Here is an 11,244-nt window from a genome sequence, read left to right on the forward strand (position 1 = left end):
CGGCCCTCCTCCTGTATAAGGCCCCGAGCCCGCTGTCTCAGCCCTCCACTCCCTGCAGAGCTCAGAAGCGCGACCCCAGCTGCAGCCATGAAGTGCCTCCTGATCGCCCTGGGCCTGGCCCTCGCCTGTGGCGCCCAGGCCATCATCGTCACCCAGACCATGAAGGACCTGGACATCCAGAAGGTTCGAGGGTGGCTGGGTGGGTGAGTTGTAGGGCGGGCAGGGGAGCTGGGCCTCAGAGACCAAGGGAGGACAGAGGAGGCTGTGACGTCTGGGGTTCACATCAGCCAGCTAGAGCCGCCTGACAAATCCCCCGCCAGCGCGGCTTCAATGAGGCGTTTACTGTCTTGCATTCTGGAGGCTGGAAGCCCGAGATCCAGGCGTCAGCCGGGCTGGCTTCTCCTGCGGCCGCTCTCTGGGGAGCAGAGAGTCGTCTTCTCCCCGTGTCCTCTGCGCACCCTGATTTCCTCTTCCTGTGAGGTCACCAGGCCTGCTGGATCCGGGCCCGCCCGCACAGCCTCATGTGACCTTGGTCATCTCTTTAAAGGCTGTGTCTCCAGAGTCATGTGTTGAGGTTCTGGGGGTTAACGGGACACAGTTCATCCCCTAAAAGGGTCGCTCTGCCCCTCAAATTTTCCCCACCTCCAGCCATGTCTCCCCAAGATCCAAACGTTGCCACACGTGCAGGGCTCATCTGGGTCCCTCTTTGCGCTCAGAGTGACTCTGGGGAGAGCATTCCTCAGGGTGCAGAGTTGGGGAGGTTGTCTCAGGGCTGCTCAGGCTGGGGTGGGACAGAGGGCCCACTGTGGGGCTGGGGGGTCTGAGGACCCCTTCCCTCCCCTGGAGTGCAGCTCAAGGCCCCTCCCCAGGTGGCAGGGACCTGGTACTCCTTGGCCATGGCGGCCAGCGACATCTCCCTGCTGGACGCCCAGAGTGCCCCCCTGAGAGTGTACGTGGAGGAGCTGAAGCCCACCCCCGGGGGCGACCTGGAGATCCTGCTGCAGAAATGGTGGGCATCCCCCCCGGCATGGAACCCCCACTCCTCAGGGCTGTGGGCACCCCCGGCATGGAACCCCCACTCCCCAGGGCTGTGGGCACCCCCCGGCATGGAACCCCCACTCCTCAGGGCTGTGGCCCCCCCCCGGCATGGAACCCCCACTCCCCAGGGCAGTGGGCACCCCGCCCAGCATGGAACCCCCACTCCCCAGGGCTGTGCGCCCCCCCCCCCCGGTGGTGGCGTGCAGGCAGGACCAGGGCCCCAGGGCCGGGGAAGGGGGCTCGGAGTTTCCCGGAACCCCTGGAGTCCTCCCAAGGCTGCCCACCCAGGGCTCTTTATTTTTTTTTTAAACTTTTATTAATTTGATGCTTCAGAACCTCATCAAACAAATGAACATAAAACATCATTTTCGTTAACTTGGAAGGGGAGATAAAATCCATCGAAGTGGAAATGCATAGGAAACATACATACAGTAAGGCAGGTATTCTGAATTTCCTATTAGGCTGAGGATTACAAATGCACTTGAGCAACGGAGAGACATTTTCACCCTTTCTAGTCTGAACACCTCAGTATCTAAGTGAACAAGATGTCATGGAAACAAAGCAGTGTGGGGAGAGGCCCGTGTGAAGGCCGCTGGGCAGCTGCTGACCTGGGTCCTCGGCGCCCAGGCAGTTCCCATTACCAGCCCTGTCCACCCTCGGACGGGGGTCAGACTGCAGGAGAGAGCTGGATGGGTGTGGGGGCAGAGGTGGGGGCCTGAACCCCAGGACTGCCTTGTAGGGGTGCCTGTGGTCAAGGCACTCCCCGACCTTTTCTCCCTGGCTTCATCTGACTTCTCCTGGCTCATCCACCCGGTCACCTGTGGCCCGAGAGGTGACAGTGGGTGTAGCCGAGGCTGGTTGGCCAGCCGGCCCCTATGCCCATGCCACCCCCCACCAGCTCCTCCTGGGGCCGGCTTCCGCCCCCGGCCCTCAGTTCATCCTGATGAAAATGGTCCAGGCCCAAGGCTCAGAAAGCAGCTGTCTTTCAGGGAGAATGGCAAGTGTGCTCAGAAGAAGATCATTGCAGAAAAAACCGAGATCCCTGCAGTGTTCAAGATCGATGGTAAGTGTCGGGTCCCTGGGGGAGGCCCACCACACCCACCGGGGGCTATGGGCAGGTGCAGGGGGCTGGCGTTGGGCCCCGGGATGCTAAGGGGCTGGTGGTGATGAAGACACTGCCGTGACACCCGCTTCACTGGCCTCCCCGCTGCCTGCCCAGGGCCTTGGGGCGGGTGGCCGTGGGCAGGTCCTGGCTAGGCAGGTCTGACTCCCCAGGGCGATTCCCGAGCTCTCTTTGCTGTGGGGGAGGGCAGAGCTCGGGGCCCTCAGGCTAAGCTCAGAAGGCACCTGTGCCCTCCCAGGGGGAACCGAGAGCCACTGCCCTCTCCAGGGGTCCAGGAGCCCCGTGACCCCCAGCCCACTCCACGGGCTCCTTCATCTCCTGGAGAAGAACTCTGTCCGCCCTCGCTCGTTCACTTGTTCCTCCTAAATCGGAGATGAGAAAGCTTCAGGGGGGTCGGGGCTCCTTCAGGGCCTGCCCTTCCACCGGGCAGCCTGGGCCACATCTGCCCTTGGCCCCTCAGGACTCTGACCAGAGGCCCACTCGCTGACTGATGCCAGGGTGCCCGGCCCATGGTCTCCAGTGCCATCCGGCTGCACTGGGTTTGGATGCTGGTCCTGCCCCCCAAGCTGCCCAGACACCACAGGGCAGCCGGGGCCATCCGTTGGCCTCGGTCAGGGCGAGCCTCAGCTCTCCCCGCTCAGGACTGCCCCCCAACAATGCCCCCATCCTTAGGACGCACCCCTCCTCCCTCGCTGGGTGGTGTCCAGCCCCACCCGAGATCAAGGGGAAGCCCTATTTCTTGAGCACTCTGGTTCTTGGGGGAAGGGGGCCTCAGACTGAGTGGTGAGTGTTCCCAAGTCCAGGAGGTGGTGGATGGTCCCCGGCAGACCCAGAGTTGAGAGCCGGGGCTCCCCGGGCCCCATGCACCTGGCAGTGGTGGCAGGGAAGGAGCCGCACCATTTCGGGGGTGGAGGACGCCAGAGGCGCTCCCCACCCTGTCCTCGCCGGGTGGTGACCCCAGGGGAGCCCCGCTGGTTGTGGAGGCAGGGCTGGGGGCTGACCAGCAACCCCCCTCCTGCTGGAACTCACTCCCCTCCCGTCCTGGTCTCTTCCAGCCTTGAACGAGAACAAAGTCCTCGTGCTGGACACTGACTACAAAAAGTATCTGCTCTTCTGCATGGAAAACAGTGCTGAGCCCGAGCAAAGCCTGGCCTGCCAGTGCCTGGGTGGGTGCCGACCCTGCCCAGGGAGCCCAGCTGTGTGGTCCTCACTGCAACAGGGGGCGGGTGGGAGCGGGGAGCTCGATCCCCAGGAGGAGGAGGGATGGGGGGTCCCTGAGTCCCGTCAGGAGAGAGTGGTCACTTACCGGGACCTGGTCTCCTGTGGGCCTGTGGGTGACTGGGGACGGGGGACAGACACATGGGCTGGGAGACAGGTAGGCTGCAGCACTGTGACTGGTGCGACCATCTCGATGGAGCCGGCGGTCACTGTGAATCTAACAGCCGTTGTTACCGGGGAGTTTCAATTATTTCACCGAATAAGAACTCAGGCACAAAGCCATCTTTCAACTATCACGTCCTGAAAACAAATGGCAGGTGACATTTTCCATGCCGTAGCAGTGCCACTGGGCGCTTTCAGGGCCCCTGTGCCAGGCGGGCGTGGGCACTGGGGAATGGAGGCTCCTGGCCGTGTCAGCCTGCCCAGGGGGAGGAGGGGACCCAGACAGCCAGAGGTCGGGGGCGGGCTTTGCCCCTGTGACCCTGCAGACCCACTGCACTGCCCTGGGAGGAAGAGGAGGGGACTGGGCCAAGGGGAAGGGCAGGTGCCCTGGAGAGCAAGGGCAGACCTGCAGACCACCCTGGGCAGCAGGGACTGACCCCCGTCCTGGCCCCACAGTCAGGACCCCGGAGGTGGACGACGAGGCCATGGAGAAATTCGACAAAGCCCTCAAGGCCCTGCCCATGCACATCCGGCTCTCCTTCAACCCGACCCAGCTGGAGGGTGAGCACCCAGGCCCAGCCCCGCCCCGGGGGCAGGAAGCCACCCGGCCAGGGGCACCTCCTCCCATGGTGACTCCCAGCTCCCTAGGCCTCCCGGGAGGATGGAGAGGGGGTGCAGGGGCCTGAGGTGGGCCCCTCTCTACCCCGTGCCAGCGGCCTTTTCCCAGGGCGTCCAGTCCCTTCCTGACCCCCCCACGACTCTCCCTCCCCCACAGAGCAGTGCCGCGTCTAGGTGAGCCCCTGCCGGCGCCTCTGGGGTAAGCTGCCCGCCCTGCCCTTGTCCTGGACACACACATGGGGTAGGGGGTCTTGGTGGGGCCTGGGATCCCCCATTAGGCCCTGGGGTTGCCCAGTGGGAATGGCTGGAAGCTGGGGTCCCTCCTGGCGACTGCAGAGCCGGCTGGCCGTGTGCCCACTCTTGTGGGGTGACCTGTGTCCTGGCCACACTCATACACTGACCTCCTCTAACTCCTGGGCAGAGCTAAGGGCCAAGGTGGAGGTCCAGGAAGTGGGCACCTCAGGGGAAGGCTAGGGGTTCCTTTTCCTGAGGAGGGGCCGTCCTGCACCCCCAGCCGTGGAGAGGCTGGCAAGGGTCTGGCAGGTGCCCCAGGAATCACAGGGGAGCCCCATGTCCATTTCAGGGCCCGGGAGCCTTGGCCCCTCTGGGGACAGACGACGTCACCCCTGCCTCTCCCATCTGGGGGACCAGGAGGGACCGGGACAGCGGTCACCTCTCCTGGGACCCAGGCCCCTCCAGGCCCCTCGTGGGGCCTCCTGCTCGGGGCCGCTCCTCCTTCAGCAATAAAGGCGTAAACCTGTGCTCTCCCTCCTGAGTCTTCCCTGGACGATGGGCAGCGGGTGGAGGCCGGGGGCAGGGTGGGGAGTGGTCTGGCTCAGAGGGTGACAGCGGGGCTGGGAGCCAGGGCATCTGCATCACAGCCTTGTGACATCCGGGGGCCCACACACATCACTGCGTCTCTTTGAAACTTTCAGGAACCAGGTAGGGACTCGGCAGAGACACCTGCCAGTTAACTTGGAGTGTTCAGCCAACACCCAAACTCCACAAAGGACAGGAAGTGGAAAATGGCTGTCTCTTAGTCTAATAAATATTAATATGAAAACTCAAGTTGCTCATGGATCAAATTCTGCCCTTTGACAAATCCAGCTGCTACTGTCGGTGTCAAGCTTCATGTACCCAAAACTCACTGATCTTTTCTGTGCTAAAATGAAATAGAGAGATTTCCCCAGGATAGAGGAGCTGAACAAAGGAGGTCACGGTTAGAAGACTTGTTCTGCACACACATCTGAGCATCACAAATAGAAAAGAGGTATATAGCAACAGACGTGGGGATTTTTTAAATGATAAGAATAATTTACACATAACATAGTATATACTCATATTTATATATCTACGTGAATGCTCACTCAGTCGTATCCAACTCTGGGACCCATGGACTGTAGCCCTCCAGGCTCCTTCTGTCCCCAGAATTCTCCAGGCAAGAATACTGGAGTGGGGAACCATTTCCTCCTCCAGGGAATCCTCCCGACCCAGGGATCGAACCCGCATCTCCTGCATTGGTAGGCGGTTTCTTTACCACTGCGCAACCAGGGAAGCCGTGTTACTGTCTGTGTCCCACTTAATTACCAAAGCTGCTCCAAGAAAAACCCCCTATGACTCTGAGCTTCCTGGCCTGCAGGGGGTGGTGGGGGGAAACTGTGACCTGGGAACACCCCTCCCGCTTCAGAACTCCCGGGCCCTGTGACCCATACTCCTGCAGGCAGCCCGGTAGTACTGCTTTTCACGGCTCACTATCTTAAAAAAAACTGAGGTCTATTTTGTGACTTCACTGCTGTAACTTCTGAACACCCAGAGCGTTGGACGGCCTCCTCCCCAGGCCTCAGGGGCTTCGGGGCGCTGGCCTTCGCCCACGAGTCACCATACACAAGGGGGTGGCCCCGCCTCCAGGGAGCTCACAGTCTTCCCATCGTCCTGATCAAAGAGAGAGAGAGATCAATGACTTCTTAGGAGCAAGCGGACACCCGCAGAACACAGGTTCACCAGACCAAGATGATCCTTTTGAACCTAAAGACACACAGCTCTCAAAGATTTTCTTGGTTTGAATCTGGATTTAACGCCTATTTGCCCCTCAAGAGGGAAGACACTCATGCATGTCCCCAGGACAGCCGCTCGGTGGCATTCGAGGCCACTTAGTATTATCTGACCGCACCCTGGGATTAATTGGTCCAAACTGTACAAAAACCTTGGTGGGAAATTTCATCGCAGAGGCTCAACCATCCTGCTTTTACTACCCTGCATCTTTTTTTCTTTTGTGTGTATATATATATTTTTTCACTTTTTGGCTGTGCTGGCTCTTCGTTGCAGTTCAGAGCACAGGCTTTCTCTCTAGTTGCAGTTTGAGAACCTCTCTCGCACAGTCTCTAGAATGCATGGGCTCAGTAGCTGCGTCGGGCAGGCTTAGACACCCCTTGGCATGTGGGGTCTTTGTTCCCTGACCAGGGATCAAACCTGCCTCCCCTAGACTGGAAGGCAGATTCTTAACCACTGGACCACCAGGGAAGTCCCCGACCTGCCTGCATCTTAACCTAGAAAACTGCAAACGCAGGAAGATTCAGAGCCTCTGTAACTGTTATAGGTGAATCTGGTTAGCATCCTCTGCCAGTCACCTGCAGTGGGGCAAGCCCGCTCTCCGTGATGTGCCAGTCCCACATTAACCAGACGTGTCAACTATAATCCTTTCTGACTCAGGCTCTGATGCCTTAGCCTGGTGACTGTCCTGGGTCTGCTAAGGCTGGGCAAGCCCAGTGACCGCCACATGTGAGCCACGCGAGTGGGGCACCCAGCTCAGAACCTCACGGGTGCCTCTGACTTGTGCGAGCAGGGACAGACTGAGGAGGGAGGAGGGGCAGGGGGGAAGGAAGGGAGGGGGTCTGGGGAGCACCCCTGCCCATCCATGCCTGGATGAAAGCCCCTATTCCCCCTGCTTTCCAGATCTAGCTGTTTCCGGTCCGGGGCTGCTCCCTATGCCCTTCAGAGAGGCCGTTCTTTAGCGATGTATTCGCTGTTTCAGCAGAGTTCTTTACATTTTCAGCTTGTGCATCTTTTTCAGAAAGGGTTTAAGTCTTGGGTGCTGCTTCCTATTAAAGAGGCCAGCAGATTACGAGCAAGGCTGAGCTGGATCCTTGGCTGTGCTCACAGGGGCAGGCCCACAGAACGCACCTGACCACAAGAGGAGGCCGGGGAGGGCGGGGGAGAGATGCCGGGGAAAACAGGCACCAGCAGGGGCCCCCAGGGCAGCGGTGGGGCGAGGTATCTTTGCCCTTCTGGTCTGGCAGATGGATGGACAGATGCCCCAGGAGGCAGGCCGGGAGGGGACAGCTGGGCCCCAAGAGTGAGCAGGCCCACCTCCCACGGCTCCCAGGACAGAGCAGCAGGATGAAACGGCCCTGACAGCCTCAGTGCCAGGCCAAACGACACCCTAAACACAAGGCAGGTAGCGAAGTGGCCGCCATCCCTGGGGAGCGATTCTGGAACTGTCCGGGGGTCCAGCTGGGACAGCCGGGTGGGCAGCAAGTGGCGGCTGGAGGACGGGCACAGAGAGAGGGCCCGGGAGCCCAGCCTCTCCCCTCTGCGGCCGCGTGGTCTGCGGAGAGGGCCCTCCTGCGGCCGACCCTGTCTGAGCCTGGCTGGGCCCGGCTGGGCCCGGAAGACTCTAGCAGTGCCTGGGCAGCCAGGCTTTGACTCCCAAACGGTGAGCACAAGGCGCAGCCCTGGGACAAGGGCCTGGGTGCTCGTGTCAAGCTGAGGCAGCGCTTGGGGCCGGCGGGAGAGGGCCGGACAGGAAAGACACGCGGGCGAGGGTGGGGTGTCTGTCCCCCGAGACGGGAGCCAGGGCCTCTGCACTCCTGTGCTGCCAGACAGACTACAGCTGCTGGGACCAGCAATCAGGCAGTGGGGAGAGGGGACCCAGGGCCTGGCTGAGCACTGGCCATGTCACTGCTGGGACCCCAAGAGGGGCCAGTCCTGGGGGTGAGGAGGACTGACCCCACCTGCCCCTCCCCCTCACTGTGCTGGTCTGAGGTCAGTTTCAGGACGCCCCTCTCCCTCCCTGGACCCGGGCATCGTGTGTGGAGTCCCCAGTGGACAGTGCCTGGACAGGAGGTGCTGAAGGCAGTCGGGGAGAGGGCGGTCAGGAGGTGGATGCTCCCCCCGCCCAAGCCTGTGGGCCCCCTGACCACCCAGGCAGCACTCAGCCCTGAGACTCACCCCAAGAGCCAAGACTGGGGGCTCCGGGAGCCACGTGGCCAAGGAGCCTCACCCACCCTGTGCCCACACCCCTGCAGGAGGGAGGTCGCTGTCTGACCAACTAGCTGGCCGCCAGCCACGCACACCTGGTCTCCCCAGCTGACCCCCAAGACTCGCTCTCGCTCTCCACACCATCTGGACCCGAGATGAGGACGCAGAGCTCATCTTGCCCTGGACGTGAGCTTGTTCCCTGCAGCTCTTGGGGCCTCCCAAGGGCCAGGCCAGTGGTTAGAACCAGAGGGACATGTGGTTCAAAGTCGAAGGCCGGACTTCAGAACGTCAGAAGCTTTTTGAGGAAGGGCTGGCAGGAAATGCACATACAGCCCCCTCCTGCGGGGTGGCGCACAACCCCCCGCCACCCCGTGTTCCTGCAGCTGGGGGAGCCCAGTGCGGGGGGGGGCTGTGCTTCCACCCCCGGCGGGTCAGTCGGGGAGACCAGTCGCAGGGGCCAGGACCTGTGCTGACCGCAAGGATGTACCATAGCCTGGATAGTCACGGCCAGACACCATGCAGCCGCCCTAGAGTCCCCGAGTCTGTTGGCACACAGCCCCTCCCCCCATGAGATACTGAGGTCCCCTGCGTGGGGGGCACAGAGCGGGCAGCCTAAGGTCAGCTCAAAGCCCAGGTGACCGGGCACAGCCAGGCCCCAGGCCCCACCCCGAGACCTGGAACTGCCAGCCGAGGACGGAGTGGGGGCCAAAGCCCCTCCTGCCCCATGTCGGCACCCCGTGGGCCAGCCCCCTTCTCTGGCTGGGAGACCTCCAAAGCCCAGGGGTCCGAGAACCTGGGGGATGCAGGAACCCCAGAACCTAGCACAGCACCAGGCCAGGAGGGTGACCCCAGGTAAAGTCTCTTGTCTTTCCCAGAGGAGAAGGGGTGAGCAAAGGACTGAAGGTCACTGTCCATCCCACAGGGCCCCGAGGCCAGTCCCAAGGCCCCGGTGAGTAGCCCACCCCTCCAGCCTGGGTCCTGCAGGGGGGCAGGGTGGGGAGCAGGGGCCACCATGCCCTCAGCTGGCCCTGGGGGCAGAAAGAGATGTCTTCCCGGTCCACGGGGCAGGGCCAGAGGAGCGAGCCGGCTGGGCACCTGCTGAGGGTCCCTGCAGCTCAGGGAGGCGGCCCTGGGCTCCTGCACTCCATCAGCCCCCTCTACGGCAGCCTCATCAACGTCCGCAGCCAGGACGCAGCGGGACCACCAGCCTGGGGGCGCTCCTGGGTAGGTGCCGGCTGCCCCGGGTGGGGGCTGAAGGACAGCAGCTTGCAGCCTGCTACCCTGCTCAGGACAGAGCAGCACGCGGACGCCACGGAGGCTTAGAAGGTGGAAGCACCTCGGAGGGAAGACCGGGCCCTGGGGATGGAGCGGGGTGTGGGCTGTGCTGAGCCGGGAGCTGGGCTTAGCTGGGCAGGGGGCCAGGCTGTGTTGAAGACTGGCCAGGCTGGGGGGACCCTCTGGGGTCCTCCCCAGAGGGGGCCCAGGCCTGACGCAACCTTCCAAGGAGGCCTGATGTACTCCGGGGTGGCCTGGAGGGGCCAGCCCTGACACCTGTGCCGGGCATGCGGAGAGAAGTCCTGCTTTAGAGGCGACGCTCAGGCAAGGGGACAGGGCCGCGGCCACGGCAGCAACAGCAGGGCCTGGCAGGGAGCTGGGAGGAGGACTCTCATCTGAGAAAAGTCCCTGGTTCTCCACCTCCAAGCCCTGGCCCCTGCGAATTCAGCCAGAAGAATGCCCAGGACCCCCAGTGGCTAGGGTGGTATCTTGAGTACATCTCCAGGTTCCAGCTGCAGGAAGCCCCCGCCTTAACCTGGACAGTGAGTGCTGCCCTCACCACCTCCCCTGCGCCCCCAAGAGTGGGGACAGGAAGAGGGGGGTCCCCTCCCTCTGGCAATAACCACCGCAGGACCAGAGCAGCTGGAAACATGGCCTGCCTCTGCTGGGCACCGATACGCATCTCTCTTCTGCCAGACCTCACGAAGCCCCTGCAACATGGTGGGTGGGCAGATATCCATGTCCATCCTGCAAGCTTGAACTCCGAGGCTCAGAGAGGTTCAGAAACAAGGCCAAGGTCAGACAGCCTGGAGGAGGCAGTGGGAGACAGCCTTTCCCTTGCATCCCTCCCCTGCACATCATTTAGTCGATCAAAAAGCAGGAGGGGCAGGCCCTGCTCTGGGAGCTCAGGATGCAGGTAGAACAAGACAGACATTCCTCGGCCCTTGTGCGGGTTACCCGGGGCCACTGAGGCCAGTCTCTAATTTATTGGAGACAAGGCTTCAGGGAAGGGAGGACTCCAGAGCAGGGGTGCTCGGCCAGGGAGGCTGCCTGGAGGAGGGAGCGTGGAGGTGCAGATGGGAAGGGGAAGGAGAGCCAAGGAGTAGGTGGGGTTGTGGAGTCTTGTGGGTCATCTCGGGGCAGGGGGCCGTGGCCAGAAGTGGAGCTGATCAGCAGAAGACGAGGTGGTCGCGGTGGTTGCGTGCCCTGTGCTTGATTGACGGGTGGTCTTCAGAACGAACGAAGGAGGCCACAGAGTCTTACCTCGTTCTTGACCCTCCACAGCCCCGTGCTCGCCACATGAAGCCTAGCTCGACACCCACACCCCAGATCTTCCTGCCAGGCCCCTCCTGCCCACTGTCCTCACCCCACTCCCCTCCCCCTGCACCCGGCTGGCCCAGGGGCTTTCTGAACCCCTCTGCCCCCCTAGGAAGCCCCCCTCGACCCCGAGCTCACCCCTCCCTTGCTGTGGGCCACCAGGTCCTGCCAACCAACAGCTCACAGGCCGCAGCCTCTCCCAGCCTGGCCCACAAGCTTGAAGACACTCTGGGTGT

General features: G+C 62.2%; 1 protein-coding gene across 1 annotated transcript; it reads left to right on the forward strand.

Annotated features, from left to right (window-relative positions):
* The first annotated feature begins 23 nt into the window (after positions 1 to 23).
* LOC110134128 (beta-lactoglobulin) lies at positions 24 to 4,920 on the forward strand. The gene is made up of 7 exons (XM_070455167.1): positions 24 to 183; positions 870 to 1,009; positions 2,028 to 2,101; positions 3,217 to 3,327; positions 3,998 to 4,102; positions 4,317 to 4,358; positions 4,743 to 4,920. The coding sequence occupies exons 1-6, from the start codon at positions 88 to 90 to the stop codon at positions 4,331 to 4,333; spliced, it is 543 nt and encodes a 180-aa protein (XP_070311268.1). The 5' UTR covers positions 24 to 87; the 3' UTR covers positions 4,334 to 4,358; positions 4,743 to 4,920.
* The last annotated feature ends 6,324 nt before the right edge of the window (positions 4,921 to 11,244 follow it).

This window comes from Odocoileus virginianus, chromosome 2 (genome assembly GCF_023699985.2).
Source record: "Odocoileus virginianus isolate 20LAN1187 ecotype Illinois chromosome 2, Ovbor_1.2, whole genome shotgun sequence".
NCBI lineage: Eukaryota > Metazoa > Chordata > Mammalia > Artiodactyla > Cervidae > Odocoileus > Odocoileus virginianus.